The 18,486-nt window shown below is 36.8% G+C and overlaps 4 protein-coding genes across 19 annotated transcripts; 2 read left to right on the top strand and 2 right to left on the bottom strand.

The window, feature by feature from the left end:
• Positions 1-316: 316 nt before the first annotated feature.
• LOC129566055 (uncharacterized) lies at positions 317-3,270 on the top strand. The gene is made up of 2 exons (XM_055441591.1): positions 317-559; positions 627-3,270. Exons 1-2 carry the CDS (start codon positions 443-445, stop codon positions 2,151-2,153), a joined length of 1,644 nt encoding a protein of 547 aa, XP_055297566.1. The 5' UTR covers positions 317-442; the 3' UTR covers positions 2,154-3,270.
• A 36-nt stretch (positions 3,271-3,306) lies between these two features.
• Positions 3,307-4,916, bottom strand: LOC129566054 (uncharacterized). Its single transcript, XM_055441590.1, has one exon. It carries the CDS (start codon positions 4,583-4,585, stop codon positions 3,626-3,628), a length of 960 nt encoding a protein of 319 aa, XP_055297565.1. The 5' UTR covers positions 4,586-4,916; the 3' UTR covers positions 3,307-3,625.
• A 120-nt stretch (positions 4,917-5,036) lies between these two features.
• Positions 5,037-14,879, bottom strand: LOC129566050 (probable phosphorylase b kinase regulatory subunit alpha). 16 transcript variants are annotated; one of them, XM_055441571.1, is made up of 16 exons: positions 14,723-14,879; positions 13,590-14,575; positions 12,401-13,516; positions 12,196-12,276; positions 12,021-12,110; positions 11,760-11,912; positions 10,239-10,386; positions 9,384-9,548; positions 9,102-9,266; positions 8,737-8,985; positions 8,365-8,541; positions 6,812-6,987; positions 6,444-6,683; positions 6,216-6,354; positions 5,939-6,147; positions 5,037-5,876 (listed from the first exon to the last, which is right to left on the bottom strand). In XM_055441571.1, the coding sequence occupies exons 2-16, from the start codon at positions 13,716-13,718 to the stop codon at positions 5,394-5,396; spliced, it is 3,720 nt and encodes a 1,239-aa protein (XP_055297546.1). In that variant the 5' UTR covers positions 13,719-14,575; positions 14,723-14,879; the 3' UTR covers positions 5,037-5,393. The 16 variants fall into 16 exon arrangements, with proteins under 16 accessions (XP_055297546.1, XP_055297547.1, XP_055297550.1 ...); XM_055441572.1 differs by having other exon boundaries at positions 13,590-14,871; XM_055441575.1 differs by having other exon boundaries at positions 6,812-6,957; positions 13,590-14,838.
• A 50-nt stretch (positions 14,880-14,929) lies between these two features.
• LOC129566052 (protein O-mannosyl-transferase TMTC4-like) lies at positions 14,930-18,456 on the top strand. The gene is made up of 9 exons (XM_055441587.1): positions 14,930-15,262; positions 15,367-15,874; positions 16,009-16,109; positions 16,216-16,458; positions 16,626-16,804; positions 16,864-17,346; positions 17,419-17,560; positions 17,650-17,764; positions 18,009-18,456. The coding sequence occupies exons 1-9, from the start codon at positions 15,236-15,238 to the stop codon at positions 18,365-18,367; spliced, it is 2,157 nt and encodes a 718-aa protein (XP_055297562.1). The 5' UTR covers positions 14,930-15,235; the 3' UTR covers positions 18,368-18,456.
• The last annotated feature ends 30 nt before the right edge of the window (positions 18,457-18,486 follow it).

Here is an 18,486-nt window from a genome sequence, read left to right as displayed (position 1 = left end):
AAGCGCTTTGAGACGAGTCCACGCATTTAATTTACTCGCATCAATATAGTATATTCGTAAGTTAAGTTAATAATATCGTTTTTCGTATTAAACAGCCTGTTCACTGTGGACAGTTTAGATGATTTATCTTCGATGTATTTTTTAAAATCATTTTTAAATTAGATACCGATTGACGCATGATATTCATTTTATTATTTCGAATTCAAAGTCAACTCAATTTTGTTCAATCTCTATTCAAACAACCCTTTAATCACTTGCAACGCCACCTGATATCGCATCAATGCATAATGAAGACATCAATATCGGTTTGGCGGTCACTTGACATTTCATTCTACATGTTATGAACAATTGGATTTGCGTATTAGCATCGATTGATAAGCAAAATATAGTTTATTTAAAATTCGCTCGAAATCTTTTTGTTTTCTGAAGTTCAAAACACAAAATGCCGTTCATTTGGGACGATTCGGAATGGATGTTGATAGATAACGAAGATTCATACGATAAAAGTCGTTTTGTTGTGGCACGAAAACTTTGTGTTAGACCGACTCAGCTCGATGTGGTATGTATTTAGTGTACGTAACCTCAAATATTTGCACGAAGCTCAATGGCAATTTTTCTTTCAATAGGCTAATGAAGGGTTTTCAATTGAATCAATTCGTCGACACTTTCGGAAATTTGGCGAGATCGAATCGATTGAACTGCTGCCCAACAATGAACCAGAAGCACATGTGACATTTGTCAGCGATCGAATTGCTTGTTTTGTGCAATCGCACTTTGAGCTAGACACGAAGATGAACAAAATGCAGCCGTATGAAGTTGAGCCAGCTTACACATGGGAACAACCGTTAGAAAATGCCAATCCACCACCTGGAGATGATATGGAAGTTGATGATGAACAAACTTCGGAAATATTCAGGTTGGACGAAGACTGTCTGCTGCATATGTTTAAGTTCTTGGATATCGACTCACTTGTTAATATGGCCTTCGTGTGTAAATTGTTCAACCAATTGCTGCGCCTACACTGTTTTCCACGTATTCAAAAGTACAAAGTGTACATTAACAATCCAACGGACACGCTGGCCAAAGTACGTCGAACGATGCTTTGCATTGGACAACATATCACTGATTTATCATTCCGAACTGATTTATTCTATGGTCCTGGTTCTCAACATCGAAGTGAAGTAGTCAGTCATACATCAAAATATCTGAAAGTAATCGCACAGAACGTGAGCCAGAACGTTCGCCAAGCATTTTTTTGCTTTGGATTTAATGGAAACCTTATTGGGACGATCGCACCAATTCTTCAAAATTTGAGATCGCTAACAATTGTCAATAGAAGTGAAAAATTCGAAAATGAGATCGATTTTAACGCATTGTGCCCCAATTTGATTGAATTTAACGTGAATGCACAATTGTCGATGGACGTTTGCTGCAAACCATGGTCAAGCCTGCGTAGTATTTCGGTGATGTACAACAACAAATTGGAACCAGAAAAATTGATATCCATTATTGAACAAAATCCTCAGCTTACATGCTTAAGATTCGCTTGGTACAGTGAAAATTATCGTGCTCTCTTTCCGGCAATCACAAAACACTTGGCCAGTCTCGAAAAATTGGATATTTGGTGTAATCCATACCATGTACCACTAAATAATAATTTTGTTGTACATTTCGATGGCCTTGGAAAACTTCCACTTCTGCGTGAAATTTCTTTGGGTCGTTTGGAAGTTGGCAGTTTGAAAGGCGTTGTTGACAATCTACCAAAATTCACAAATTTACGAAAAATAGAACTGACTGGTTGTTCCGGAAATAATTCGGAAATAATAATAAACTACGGGCAATCCATGGTGAACTTGGCAAGAAAACTATTACTTTTGGAAGAGCTAACACTGGACTATATACCAATGGAAGAAGAAACTTTACTAGACATAGTCCGCTTTGGCCGCCAGTTGAAAGTGTTGTACGTTTACCAGTGTAAATTAGTTTTCTCCGATGAATTGATCTTCAAGTTGGTTGACGCACTGAAATGCTATCGAGAAGAATCCGACGAAGCCTTGCAGTTATTGTTGCCGCAAAACGACTTGGATAGATTGGATGCTGCCAAGAAAATTGAAGGCTATCTACAATTGAAACGCCCCGAAACCAGTATTTGATCATTACCGAAAAGTTAAAAAAAAGGAATAAAATTTATGAATATTTTCATTTAAAAAACAACTTTCCAAGTCTGTTGACTGAATGATTCGATTTATTCGTACTTTAGCGTCTATTTCCAAAAAAATTGGGAACATAGGAGCATCAACATCATTTGAATGCTCTGGAGCGAAAATGTAATACAGACAAGTTGAGCGGAAAAATGTCAAATGAAAACGGGATAGCTATATAGTTCACTATAGTTTACTATACACTTTAGCTATCCCTTTCCCGCATATTCATCATTGACATTTTTCCGCTCAACTTTTCTGTATTACATTTTCGCTCCAAACCATTCATTTGTCTTAGTTTTCATCAAAACCAGAAATCGATCATTGCAAAATAAAATGTTGGTAATATAATCAGCTTAGTTTAAAATTTATTTGCGCACAAAAACACATATATAAAAATGCTTATATTGTAAGCCATTCAATAAAAACCAAATGCCGTTCAGTGGAATTCCTATCAATGAAAAAATATATAGAAAAATGAGGCATCATGAGTTATCGGATCAGAAAATTCTAAATGTGTAGGTTGCTGAATCTCAGTGGTTCCAAGTAATTTCACAAATTTGCACAACATAAGATTGAGCTGCCACGATGCATCATCAAAAATATGAAACTATGAACAATTTGACAAGAAACCTTCAAGAAAGGTTGACTAAACGGTAATAATCCAAATAAAGAAGGAATCTTTAGTAGACTCTTGAACATTTTAGACATTCTCTGCTCTCTACTGTAAGCTAGTTTTTTTTTTATGAATTGATCAAAAAAGATTTCAACAAATCGGATGCTGATAAATTCAAATCTAAGATATCTACAATTAAAATGTACCCAAGAAGCAAGTTCAGCGAGTTCGCTTACTGCATTATAACTAGAATACCTTACACGACTTCCCATGAAATATGTAGTTTGTATTGAGCTAATTTGATACAAACCTTTGAAATGTTCTCTTGATAATGATTTTATCATAGATTTTGAATTGTTTTGAAGCGATAATTCGAATTTTTTTCACATATCTTTACCTGTAACAGCTGTTTACGTCTGGAATAAAAATAAGTGTATAAAAATGCCCAATAAAGCTGAAATATGATGTTTTTTTTGTTAAACACAGCTGTTCAAATGATACAAAAATATTTCAATGTGTTTATTTGATCGGTATTTTTCAGTTGACAATGTCATAATATCATTTAATTTGTTTGCGTAAATTCGACAGTTTTAAATGTTCGTGTACCGAATTAAAAATGTTTTTCTAAAATTGGTGCATTCGCTTAGCCTAACATTCAAGTTTGTATTTACATTAGTTTTCATTTTTTCTTGTTTTGTTTTTTTTTCACACGCATGAATCACAAGCTTTTTTGCTGCATGGAAATAAAAATGGCGGAAATGTTGTTCTGCTATTCGTAGTTGGTTGTTGTTTTGCTATTCAGTCACTTTCAGTTATACATGTCTTCGATGAGGTAATCCATGCGTCGATATCGTCGCTTTGACCAATAGTCACGAACACGACGAACGGCGTAATTTGTTAATAGCACCAAGAATGGGATTATAACGAGAACGCCAACTATTAGCATGGCGAAATTGTGGCTAGACTTTTGATCTGGATATGAAATTGTTTCGGACGATTGCAGTGACAATGGTTCATTGTCACGAACATTTTCGAGTGGCTGGTCTTTGGTGGATTGGGACTGCGATTGAGCTTCAGCTGCCTTCAATAAACCAGGAACATCTTCGACGGATTGTGTGATTAGAGGCTTCTTTGGAGGAGCTTTGGTTGTTGTTGTCGTCGTCGTCGTAGTCGTTGGCTTTTTCGTCGTTGTGGTCGTAGAAGTCGTTGTTGTTGTTGTTGTTGTAGATGATGTGCCATTTGTGGTCGCGGTTGCCGTTGTTTTCGATGCATTAGGCGACGGTGGATTTACCTTTGCATTATCAGTTTTGATATTTTGAGTATTCTGCATGGAGCTCAATAGTGTTGGTTCAACTTTTGAAGCTGTTTGACTCGAATTTGGACTCGGGCTTTGATTCACGGTTGCAGTTGTGTTATTTATTGCTGTGTTTTTACTACTACTTATCAAACTATTTTTGGTATTATTGCTGTGGAGCTCGCTAATTGATGGTGCATCATCGGTGTTTGTGATACCTCGATGTCTCTTCGCTTCCTTTGTTTCACTGTTTACAAGGCTTTGTTCCACTGCTTTAACAGGATGAAGTGATTCATTGCTGGCTCTTGTTGGTGTTTTGGATATTGTAAATGAGCCACCTTCGCTAAATATTGTTTCCGCTGATTGACCTTTGGTCTGTGGCACTACCACTTTTTCTGCATTGGATGCACCGTGTATCGGTTGAATCGTGTGAACACTTAGAATAATGCAAATTATAAACGAAACAAAAAACATCTTTTCGTTGTACGATGATGTGTTGGCACATAAAATATAGCAATGTTGCTAAAAAAAAAACAACTGGCGGATTAACTCATGGAAAATTTACCAAAAACTTTACAAAATCACGTCTTATCAACCGTAATTCGTTGGAAATGAGTTGAATAAAAACCAAATATCGATTAAATTGCAGCAATTATCAAAGAAAACGCAACATTTTTTTCACTATCACGCTGATAAATGTTTGCAATTTTTTTAACACTTCACCAAATATCACTCATTAAACGTCAAATGTTTGTGTTTTTTTGCCATTCAATTCAACGCATTCGCAAATCTGTAAGTGGACACTGACTAATACACACAAGCGTACACATACACACATATGCACTACCAATTGGTAGCACCAAATGACAGTTCGGGCTTCGTATGTAAATTGCGCGAATTTTCAAACATCAAATCGAAACAAGTCTTTTTCTTCTTTTTGTATACGAATTTTATTGAAATTATCTAAATGAAACAATCAATGTTAAGTTAGGAACGCTGTAAATGGGTGGTGTTAACAAATCTCACTGTTAGAATTCATTTCGCTGAACAAACAATTGAAAATATTATGGAAACAGTAAGTCTCTGTCTTCTATAACAATAAGTTAAAGGAAGGAATTGGATAAAACTCCTCGCTCTACAATTCTTCTAACCATATCATCATCATCATCACTAATTATTGCTATAAATATATTTTATATTCTGTGTTTTTGTTTCCTTGCTGTAAAATAGTATAGAATTTCTGCACATTAAAATGTTTGAGTCTTTGGCATCTAACAATAATCTAAGAAATGGTGCACTCAGCCTCTCCATGCTTGGGCAAGCAATTTAGAACCGCAGCAACGGCTTTGGCAATGTAAACCATCGTACCGTAGCTACCGCTTGGTGCGCTGTCATAAAAGTGTTGGCATATATAAGCGACTCCACCACACAAAAGGCCATTTGTGTGCGCGAGAGATTCATTGTTTTCCTTAGCACAGCATAACATTGCGTCACCGTTGCTTTTACGCTGTTCATCGAGGAATATTTGATTGGCTTTGTGCACCAGATGCTCCACACAAATTATGTCACCCAAATTCGAAACCATATTGTGTTCAGTCACCAGTGTTAACACCATCAGTGCCTCGACCACCAGTTGACGGTATTCGGGCTGTGGAATTGTATTCAAGGCGGTTTCCACTTCTAAGGCGAATTTCAATTCACCGGGTGTCATTTCTTGCGTTAAACTTTGTGGCAAAACACGACCCTCGATGGCAAGTCCTTGGCACTGCAATTTGAGATTGAAAATTAGCACTTCGGTCTCTTTATTATTCTTTAAGCGACAATTACTCGTTCCAAAACTGTCCAAACTCTCGAGTAGAAATCGCGTGGTACACGATTCAAGGCACCATCCAAACGACGCCGTCTCAACCATTGTCCCTGGCGATCATCGATTTGCACTTCGAGATCGTCTTGTTCCGGTGGCGCAAATCCAATTTGACTCTTTTTACTCACACGACCCGATGTTGTGCTCACAATTGTGAAGTTACCACGGGCAACTGGAATTGAACATTGATTAAAATCAAAAAACTTTTTCAATATTGTGTTCCTTCAAGAATATGCATACCACTGCTAACGGCAAATTCTTTGCCACTCAAAATGTGGTAGAGTAGATTTTTCATCTCAAACGGCGATAAATTAAGCAAATGTTCCGATGCTTGTTCGCCATCGCAGTTCAGCGTTCGCGACAATTCCTTGGCCATCACCTACATCGAATTGAAGAAGAATTAATCATGACTCAGTTTTTTACTTTTGTGGGAAAAAAACACCAGTAAATTGAAACTGAATGCCATACCTGAATGATTAGACCAACTCGCAAACGCAACATTTCAATGAAAAGTTGTGGTTCTGTGCGAATGAACATGGCCAAATAAACCATGAGCTCTTGTGTTAACATTGCTGTACTCTCATCGTCTCCGTATGCCTCATGGATGAGTTGTCGAAGCTCCGGTTCAGGTAATGGAGCCGTGATGGTGTATTCGTTATTTGGTGGCATTCCAACTGTCACTTGTTTTTGTCGGACGAGCAGATCAGTCTAAAAAGAGAAGTTTTAGTATTTTTGAATAATTGTGAGGAAGTGAGAATGACAAAAATGTCTAAAAGAAAAATATGGACAAATGTCAATAAAAAGATCTCAATTTCTCCCCTCGCCGATCAACTTACGACTGCTTTCGCCAAATCTTCAACGCGTTTTCCAAGCATTCCGGCTGTGTGACGCACGAGACCCCAGAGTTTCTGTTGGCATGCTTTTTCATACAGTCCCTTCAGCAACATCCTCACTGTAACAACACGACCTTGTTCTAACATCCCTTCAGATGTGGAAAAAGTTTCGGATTTATCTACTAATTTAGTGTTTAATTGGCAAAATCACGCAAAATCGCATTAAAAATGTTCATGTGTTTTCCAAAATTGGGACAGAGCATAATATTGATGGTGGTTTTTGTTTTGTTTGTTTGGCAATATCGGTTAATTGATTGTAGTTGCATAAAATATTGGAGATTTACCCAGCACAAACCATATGAATGTTTTTTTTTAGTTTTCATTTTTGCCCAAAATAAAAACGGTCCAGTTTTTTTTTTAAATATGCATAAAATGTAGCGCATTAAAAAGAGAAGAGAAATATAAATTGGTTAATAAATTGGTGTGATTTGGTTGATGTTGATGTGTCTGTTTGTGTGAATATATATTTTTGGATTTGGGATTCCATGCTGTACGCGGGAAATACATCGGATTTCAACAATTTGTTTTAAACTTGGATTTTTGTTTATAAAGAAAATAATTGTGGGAAGGATTTGTATAAGGTTAAGAATAATTCAAAAGTCAAGAAAAATAATATACACAAAAAAAAAAATTGGAAAATGCAAATATTTTGAAAATATACACGAAAAATCCATTAATACGTGTAATTTGTTGTTGGTATTAAGTCGAGAAATGACGTGTAACTTTGTTTAAAATTGTGTTTGGTTTAAATTGTGTGCCTGTATTTTAAATAGTAGTTGGTTGTCGTTTTAGTTTCGGTGTTGAAAGTTATGATACCGCAGAACCAATTGCGTTTCACTTTTGGGAAGTATATTTGAAACTGACACCTTTAATTGATTAACTTATATGGATTAAAAAATATTTTTGGTCAAAATCGATAGTCAATTTTAATGAAGTTAGTCGGAGACAGGCAGATTTAGTGCACATGCTGATGCTGAATTCATTCAGTATTGAATCACGGCAAATGAAACAGCATGCAATTAGGACTGGGGATCCTTCAATGAACAATCTTCATTCATGCGACCAATCGGAATTCATTGGAAATGAATTGTTTATCTGCATTTCCTCTGAAGATGTAAGGCGAATGGTTTCTTTCCTTTGAAAATTCAATCGAATATTATCAATTTCGATTTTGTATAAAAACTATCAAAATTAGTCGATGTCAATTGACTTCATTCCCGGTTGCGATTAGTGGTTTACATTCGAATGAAGCGAGCAAAATACGATTCGAGGACATAAAAAAGCAAACACAGCATTTCATCACAGAATCATCAGACGAACGTCTTTGCATGCAATCTAATGGATAAATAAATTGATACAGACGGTTTGACAAACGTGACACATAATGTCATTGCATTCCGGTGTTTTTTTCTTCTTAAATGTTCATTCCATAATAATCGTTGGATGGACGGGAAGGAACAGAATAATGTGGACGAATTGAATACTTGAATACGTACCGGTATTGTAGTCAAGACCTTGATTGTCAACGAGATACTGTAAAATATCTCCTTGCTCTTCTAAATTCTCAGTTTCTCGTAGCATGGCAATCAATTCTTCCACTTCGGTGTCGGCGAAATTTGTGTCGGCATTGCCACGTGTTCGGCCACTGGCTGGTCCCAACTGAATTTTTGGCACTGAAAGAAGGCATGAATATTTATTTAGTAATAAATCGAAAAAAATTTCATTCGGTGTTCAAGGTCCATCAGGCTTGAATCAGAAATGTTTGTCTCATAGACGTGCTTGTGTTTCCGAATCAAGTCTCAATTCAAAGGAAGAAAACAGAATTTAGAGTGGTGCCAATGTAAAAAAAAACAATTTTGATGTCTCACCGTCGTGTTTGTTCTTGATTTGACTAAGCTTACTTGCTGCGATTTCCGGCTTGTCAACCTCTTTCATCCGCTCCAAATGAGGCCGATGATCATGATCCGGCGGTGTCACAAATATATTCGAGTATGCTGGCACTGTAACGGGTGATGTTGCCGATGTTGATGGTACGGTTTGCTGGCGCGCATCAGCCCACAGCTGGGCGGTTGATGTGCGACGTTCAATCACATTCCCTTCCATTCCAAGGGTATCAGCTGATTTTGATGAAAGAATGGAATTTTAGTTTGAGAATCGAAATTTCACTTATTGCAGAATGATTAGAAGCTTCAAATTAAATGGCAATACCAAAAATATATTCGATTCCACTTACAATCTGCGTTGATTGAACGAGTCTTCTTAATTGCTCCCTTGCATGACATTCGTCTGCGCAATTGTCGTGGTCGCAACGTAGTTTGGCGAACGCTAACGGTGCTCTTGTGGCTGAAGGAACGGAAGAGATGCTCATTCAAGTAGGCTTGGACATCTGGATTTAAACCTGTTGAGAAATTGAAATTTTATTTTGGGAATATTTCCAATGAATAATTCGAAGCCTTCACAATAATATGTAAAAGATCGTAGAGGAGCTCTTAAAGGAGGTTTTTTAGGTACTTACGATCTGGATATCCATCCTCTTGTGATCCCAAAAAGCTCAAATCGGTGATGGCAGATGTGTTCAAGAAATCACCAAGATGGCCGAGCATAACGCGAGTACCGTTAATATAGCCAGATTTCAATTTTTTCATTGTTTGAACCATGGCTAATGGCACACGACCGTGATCTGTACGAAAGATTCTCATTAATTCAAGGTAATTCAAGAAAAAATCAAGCTAAAAAGCAAATTTTCAATGCAGAAATATTGAAGCGATGTATCAACTACTAGAATTCAAACTACCATGCGGATAGTTCGAGTGAGGAAATATTTATGAAAATAATTGATTTGTTCAAAATACGAAAGTTTTAAATTATTCGATTAAAAGAAATTATTCATTAAGGAGGAATGATTGGGAAATGAAAAAAAGTGCTTTAAAAGGTTAAAGCCGTTAAGAGAAGCGAGAACGTAAGATTGAAAATGAATGGCGATGTAAATAAAATCATATCAAATTTGGTGCAGGCAACTCTTCGGACATGGAACATCGCAACACAAAATTCTAGTGAACTAAAAATAAAATTACGAAAAAAAAACTTGATAAAATCTTATTCAAAACGAATAAAACGGTTTCGGTTTTTTAAAATTAGACAAAACGAAAAAGTGTATTAGCTTCAGTTGAAAATAGTGCAAACAGATAACATGCTAGTTTTAAAAAGGAAGACTAAACATATTTTTACAGTTTGACACTTTCAAGCGGATTGCAACGACGACCAACGGAGAAAAATTCAAATATGTCTCATAAAAACGGAAATCTATTCTACAAAAAGAAGAAAAACAATTGTTGTTGTAAATAAAAAAAATGTGGTCTATAACAATTACCTAGTAGATAGTGAGTAGCCAATAACGTTATAGTTGGTCGTCCCAACATATGACGCCAATTACTTGCGACAAATGCGAGATTAGTCGTGAAAATGCTAGCTAATAGTGCTGGGTCACGTGTCGTATAGTATTCTTCATAGTCGAAATTCTACATCGGTTGTAATAATAATGCAAATCCAATCGTTGAATTAAAAGAGAGAGAGAGAATTTGGAATTTTGATTGATTTTCTTTTAGAAAATTTTGACGGATTTGGAATTATTAGGGATAAAATAAAAAGAAAGAATTTCTTGAAAATTTTGAATTTTGTATGACACAAATCGATTAAATTGGCCTACACTTTTGAAATTTTGAATATATAGTCGATGGGAAATTTTCTCTACTTTTAGTATCTCTATACGATGCAATTTGATGCACGGACGTTGTAAACGTAGTACAGGGAGAAAATCTATATAATTTTACTTTAACTTCAGCTCAAAACAACAATAGCAAACAAAGGTGTTTTTTTCTTTTTCGAATTTCATTCTTTATGTTTTCTGAAATGTTGGTCTAGTTCTTTTCAAGCTTAAATGGTCCGAATGTTCACTTCTTACGCTTACCCTCAACCAACTTCAATGCATGAAACTCAATCATTTGAATCAAAATTTATGAGGAATACTTTTCAATACGAGTAAATTCAAAAGCTTAAAAGAAAATTTACATAAAATAACAGAGAACAATTGAAACAGAAAAAAAACAGAATTCATACAAATTTGAAACAAAGAACAAAAAAAAACAAGAAAAAAATATAATCAAAATGAAGAAAATAAAAATATGCTAAATGCGAATGAATAACAAAAGTACCAAAAATGACAAAAAAAAAACAAAATAATAAAGAATAAATATTGCATGACGAGGATCGGGAGGTCAATTTACGCAAAACGCACTGTAGTTAGTCAATTGGCTATAGTTTCAAAACGAAAATCTTCGTTTTTCTTATTATTATTCGGTCAATTCTTATGGAAGCTTAGTTGTGGGGGTTTTAAGTACTATACAACAGTTACGGAGTGTATGTCAATAAATAATCAAGCACACACTCAATGAATCATACATGAGCAAAACACTAAAAAAAACACCACCGACCTAAATTAACTGGCCTGATCACGAGCGTAACGAGCGGTCGTCCGAGTAAGTTTTGCCAGGCCGATTTCAAGAAATTGATCTCTCCTTTCAAAATGTCGATTATCAATTCATTGTCAGACGCGATGTAAAAACGTGACAAATCGACAAACTAACATCCCAATCGCATTATACGTTCATTTCGCGATTGTTTGTTAATCACACATTGAATCCGACCGTAACAAAACATTTTATCGTTTGTGTATTGTTGTTGTTGTTTTGAGGGAGAGGGAACGAGAAAAATATTGTATTTAAAAAAAAAAGAAAACTAAATCCGGTCGGAACTAAGCAACTTTTCATGGTTTCTTTTTCTTTTAGTTCTTTTTTAAAATGAAATTTTTTTCTCTATTGAAATCTTGGGTTACCTGTGGCGTGAATGCAAACACGCGATCTTTTAGAGAATATAATTTGCTGGTACTCAAAATACCAACATCTCGAGACTTTCGACCGGACAGACCAAGCTTCTTATTGCGACCCAAATAAGTGTAAAGGTGGCTAAGTACACGGGCTGGTTGAACCTGGTGGTATTGAAATTGATTAGAATTCAAATTGAACTTTTTTCAAAAGTAATTGAAAATTGAAGCAAAATTTTACTCTACTAATACTTCATTTGCACGATGACTTACTTCAATCGGAGCTACTTCGGCTATTGTTTGCACGTGCAAATCGTGTTCTGCTAATTTGTCACGTATTTCATTGTCCTCAGCCAATATGACCTGTGATGCAATGTGAGAATTTATTATACAATCGTTTGAATGATGATTTTTCCATTCAAAATTTATTATATGTGTGAACACTTACGACTTGCACAACGACATCTGGTTTTTTCTGTGCGCCCAAACGACGATTCAATGGATCGAGCTCTCCAACGGCAAGAAAACCCTGAAATCAATGTTGACATTCAAATCAATATTAAATGAGCTGATAAACACAAATAGATCGGAATTTTCATCACTGGCGTCTGCTATCGCCGGCTGTGATATGTAGCTAGAGTTGATTACGGTACCTCTTGAAGCAATTTCCCAAGAATATAAAGCGATTGGCCCCATAGAAATGGGCAACGGCCCACGACTTCTCGTGGTTGCGAGCCAGGGTTTGAATATTCAGCCGGTACTAAATCGGCTGGTACAGCATAACTCTCCGGCATCAAGTACATTCCATCGTCCGATTTGACCAAAACTTCTTCGAGTTTAGCGGCATATTTCGAGACGGCTATTTTATCATTTTGGAACAAATGAAAGAGAATGAGGTACGAGTAGAAGAGTGGCCACTCGCATTCAATGTTCTCAAACATTCGTAATTCCCATCGTTCGTAGTACAAACGGGCGCAGTCTTCCTTCGGTGTTCGGTATCCATCCCGAAGGAATCGTTTGCAACCGTATTTTCCCTGTAGTTTGGTAATTATTGCCTCTTGTGTGTTGACGATTAGCTGTGGGTCGTCAACAGCGAATGCTGGAAATCCAATGATCGACAGCAGACCTGAGTCTAATTCTTTGCTGTTCGATTCTCTTGGTAGCATCGACTGCAAAACCGCTTGGCACTTGTGAGCTTCATCTGCCAACACATGAATAACACTGGCCGATCCGCCACGTGCTCCGAATAAGTCGAGCTCATTTAGAGCTTCGAGAGCAGCTTTTGCCATGCCAATTGAACTGGCATTCAATTCGGGTAAACCATGATTGGTTTTATCACCACGTTCCCAAATACCATAGTCTGGTATGCAATAAGCTGACTCGATGTAGAAGACAAGATTTTGAATGAAGGCAACTTCGTCTAACGAGAAAACGATTTGCAATCCAGATGCTGTCATTTGGCCCAAGATGAGCAAATACAATGAAATTGCGTCGATTTGGAGGTGACCCCATTCATTGTCCTTCACGACGGTTTGTCCGTTGCGGCTTGAATATTTGGCGTGCAACGAATCGAGTGGATTCTGTGTGGTTTTGAATTTTTCAACTTTGTCTTTTTGTTGCATCATCGCCATCAACAGACCGCGCATCAATTTCACGCAACTCTGTTCCAATTCGTAGGCTTTGGCTCGATCTTCATCTTGATCGGCGATTTTTTTGTACGCCATTGATAGGCCCCACACGGCAAGAATACAGTACACATTGTCACGTATCTACAAGAGAATCAAAAGTCATTGTACGATTTTAGCGAAAAATTGTATCACATTTTGAATGAAAATGCCATACCCAAGCATGTGAATTGTTTGGTGAAGCTGGAAACAGACCCGTTACTGGCTGTTGATGTGCTATTATCAATTTGTGTACAATTCGTTGGTACTGGTCCAATCGGACACCCGAATTACTGCGACTTCGCATTATTTTGATTTTTGTTCCGCAACTCAATTGTTGATTGGGACGGCAAAAGAAAATGTTTTCGTTTTTTGACAGTTGTTAAATCACTTTGGTAGCCGGACTACTACAAATGTACATTCACTAATGACGTTTGTTTTTTTTCGATAATCGTTTCTACGTGTTATTTTCCGAATAGTTCTGAGTTATGAAACAGAATCGCTTCAAGTGGTTTGATTTGTCATCTTATTCTGTTTATAATTATAGCCTCATTACGAACGAACGTCACACTACTTTCTGGTTAACAAATCGACAATGCACTACTAATCGACGTAATAGCGAGAGAGAGAGAGAAGAACGTAGAAATTTCTTCACACAAAAATCACTTAACTCAACTATTTCACGATCAACGTGAATGATATTCGGGAAATTTTCTTTTGTTCGGTTGTTTTGTGGTCGTTGTGGTAAACGTCGAAACGAAATTGAAAAAAGTTTCTGTGGAAAAAATCAATCGAATGGATTTTTTCACTCCTTTTTCGCCTTTGTTCGCACAATTAACCAACCACTGAACACTGAAACCAATTGGCAGCAAATGTCATGTCAATGTCATAATCTTTTAGAAAATCTCAATGCGACAGTACGACGTTTGGTAGTCATGTATGTGCGCGCTATCTGGTAGCCCGAAGCCCGAAACTAATATCTCACATGTGAAGCGCGATTCACAACACAACGAGCTGTCTCTTTCTAAACAATTCGGCCTCAAGCATGTGAGGCTCGTGCATGTGTGTATGTGTGGTTTGTTGATATTTTTGTTAGCTATTACAATTACGGTGTATAGCTCTTATCTTATCAGACTACATCGATGGAATATTATCAAACGATTTCTGGTAGGGGAAATTTGAAGAATTTTAGTAAAGTGCTAGGCGAAATGTAAAACCAATTCCTTTAAAATTATGAATCACTCGCAGATTATGACGTTTTATGGAACTTTTTTTTTAGTTTATCTTGACTTTCTCATAGATTTTCCTTACATTATTCGTACTAATACTTTTATCATCGGGCTTTTGCTCGATATGAAACTATAAAAATTGATTCACAAACAAATTATCACAAGTACAACTAATTCCTTTTGCACATGATATGTTTGTTAGTGTGCGTGTTTTGTTATGAATCAGCACGTGCTGCGCGAATTCAAGGGCTGCACCAATACATTGACATTTTTCTTATTGGAGCAAGAAAAAAGTGACATTAGTTTGCACAGTGGCATTGTAAACAAGAGAGTTTGACAACACAATCGGTAGCAGTAGTTATTTGTGCCAATAGAAAAGAATTGGAACAATGTGTCGAAAAAAGCCGCTCTCTCATCACAAGAATATGTGAATCCAACGGAAACAACGTTTTAATCCGCATAAATACAATAGAGTTTTAGATAGATCTAGATAAATTTTCGGCAAAATCTTCAGAATAGATGACAATTTTAATGACTTATCACCAATTGGTGTAGAAATTTTATATTAATTTATATTGTGAGAAAGTGGTTAGCGATGTCTGTTTCGACGGAAACTGTACAGGTACAACATTGGTTTAGAATGGAATTAGTGTTCTTTTTTCACTAAAATCTCAAGACTTTTCTTTGTGTTGTGCTAACGGAATCATTTTTCTTTCATTGTTCCAGTGGGTCAAAATAATCGCTGTGTGCGTTTTGAGCTTCGGCTCGAGTTTGTTGTTGTACCATCATGATTTTGTGTACGATGACGGTGTAGCGATTGTGAAAAATTCGGATGTCACAAACACTAATCAGTCGATATTGCACAATGTCCAAGAGATTCTAATGCATGATTTCTGGGGTCAGAATCTCACGAATGAACGCAGCCACAAATCATTTCGGCCGATGGTCACGTTGATGTTTCACCTTGAATTCCGGTATTTCGACCAAACATATTTGCCGGCGCACATGAAGCGAGTCAATTTACTGCTTCACATTGTCATTTGTTCTGTGCTTTACGATGTTTTGCGGCGCATATTCAAAGACATTGACCATTCAATCATATCAATTGCAACACTACTGTTTGCCGCTCATCCCATTCACACAGAGGTCATTTGTTCAGTTGTGGGACGTGCCGATCTCATGTGCACCTTCTTCTTTTTAACTACGTTCAGCCATTTTTTAGATGTCGTCGAAGGTTTGTAGCTTTTTTTCAATCGATTCTCTTAGCCAGAATTATTTTTACTAGTAGTGAGAAATATTCAAGAAGCATACAACGTTCCTCAAATCGAAATAAAACCTTTCAAATTGATGCATACTCCTCTCTTCTAGGCCACGAAAAGACGGGTAAAGTGAGCTGGATAAGCCACATCATTCTGTTCGTAGTAGCGTTAATGTGTTTACTTTGCAAAGAAGTTGGGATCATGGTCTTGGTAAGCTTCTGATTAATCACCAAGACTGTGAATGTTGATTTAAGCGACTTTTAGCTCTTCATTTTGCATTCAGGATTGATTGACGATTTTTCATTTTTATTTTTAGCCATTTTGCGCTGTGTATGACCTTTTGGCGAATATGTCGCTACCAAAAGTTCGTCGTCGTGATGTCAGCAGAAGATTCGAATTTCTTCGTAAGAGCTGCCAGACAGTCATCGTGCGAAGCGTTTATTTAACATTGATGACAATAGGATTGATGCTGATTCGTGTTTTTTCTACGGGATATAAACTACCCAAGTTTTCAGCTCAGGAAAATCCTATCGCTGCTCATCCAAGTCTATTCACACGAGTAAGTTGAATCAACAATTTTGAATTTGAGAATAAAATTTTCTTATCAAATGAGTTTATTGTGATCGAAGATAAGTCCTCCTTGGTCAGTGACTAAAGTGCTTTTCTTAGTCAATTTTGCATCAAAAGTTTCAAAACATTTTTTCACCTACTAAATCTTATCTCCAGCTCCTTACATCATGTTACATTCATGCCCTAAACATGTGGTTACTAATTTGTCCCGATTGGTTGTGTTGCGATTGGTCGTATGGCTCATTAAAACTCATCGACGCATGGACCGATCACCGAATAGCACTCACTTTACTATTCTATATTCTCATGATTCGAGCGTTTATCGTTGGGCCAAGGTAATCATTCTAAATCAAGATCCATTTTGAATATCATCCATTCCATTTCATTTTTTCAGACACGTTCGCATTGCCATGGCATTTCTAATAGTACCATTCATTCCATCCTCTAACCTCGTTACCGTTGGCTTTGTATTGGCTGACCGAGTTTTGTACATTCCCTCAATAGGCTATTGCTTGCTTATCGCATTCGGCGCGCAAGCCATTCTTCAAACGAGTCCGAAATTGATTCGAATCATAAGTTTGATGGTGCTGCTGCTATTCATGATGCGCTCCAATGAGAGATCAATCGACTGGCAAAATAATTTACAGTTATTCAAATCGGCAGTTCGTGTTTGCCCGAATAATGCGAAGATTTACTATAATCTTGGCCAAATAAGCGCGGCAAAGGGAAATCAAAGCAAGTCACTCGAATACAATTTGATAGCAAATGAGCTGCAACCAAACACTACTAGCACGCTCATTAATCTCGGAAACGCATATCGACATCTTGGCCATACACAAAATGCTATCGATTTCCATAGAAGAGTCACGAATTTGGAGTGAGTGTCGAGTATTTTCTCTTTCAAATTAATATTTTCTCATTTATTTATTTTGATTAATTCGATCGTTAGGCCGGAGCATCCATTGGGCTGGATGAATTTAGGAATATCATACGTTGAACATGGATCATTTAATGAAGCATTGGTTGCCTATCTCAAAGCCGACAAACTAAAACCCAACAACGAGAAAATTACATTCAACTTGGGCAATTTGGTATGGAAATTATAACTGATCAATCGACCAATCGCACGATTTATAATCGGCCGGCAATGAAATTCAATCTAATGTATACTCTGTTTCAGTACTTACGCATGGGCAATCGAAAGATGGCCGAGAAAATGTACCGCAAGAGCGTACAAATTGAACCCCGGTCACAACGTGCTCACATCAATTTGATTGTATACTTGAGTGAACACGGTAAATAGTGCACATTTGCTTATCTACAACGTTTAATTATTGTTTCTCATTGCTTCTTTTGATATTTCTTTCAATTGCTATATTTCTTTGCATGTTTCATCGTTTGATTTTGTCAAAACGGTTTTTGTCTTAGTTTATCAAGTTGAAAAAGAAATTTTCTTCGTGTTTTTCTACCTTTTTTCAAATTATTTTATTGAAAATTCGTCAAAAATTCCATATTCTTCACCAATTTTCCGATCGAAAGGTACACAAGACGAGTTGATGGCTGCCATTGACAGAGCCAATCTAACCATGTCAAACAATGTTCCAGTGTTGTCAGCCATCGCAAGTGCACTTACCCGAATCAATTTTGACTTTGAGCGAGTGGAGCGATTGTACCATCATATCCTCAAGCTAGATCCACGTAACTTTGTCGCCCATGTTCAATTGTCCATTCAGTATCAGAAACGAAATCAGCCGCAGAAGGCAATAAAGCATTACAAGCGGGCGCGTAACCTTAACCCAACATTTCAAATCAAAGACGAGAAATTCATCAAGTTCATGCAAAAATGGGAAGCAACATTTGCACAATCAGCCGACAAATCACAGAAGAAAATCACATAATTTGTTATATGCTGTGGCCAACCACATAAATAGGTAGAAATAAAATTGAAACATTTCGGTGATTTTTGAATGTGAGATTATGATCTTTATGAGCTTGTTTACATTTCAATACAGAAATA

Source organism: Sitodiplosis mosellana, unplaced genomic scaffold (genome assembly GCF_009176505.1).
Source record: "Sitodiplosis mosellana isolate CC-2019 unplaced genomic scaffold, AAFC_SMos_1.0 Smas_scaffold_3, whole genome shotgun sequence".
NCBI classification, from domain to species: Eukaryota; Metazoa; Arthropoda; class Insecta; order Diptera; family Cecidomyiidae; genus Sitodiplosis; species Sitodiplosis mosellana.
Note: the sequence above shows the minus strand (reverse complement) of the source record. Positions and strands in the feature narration are given on the sequence as shown.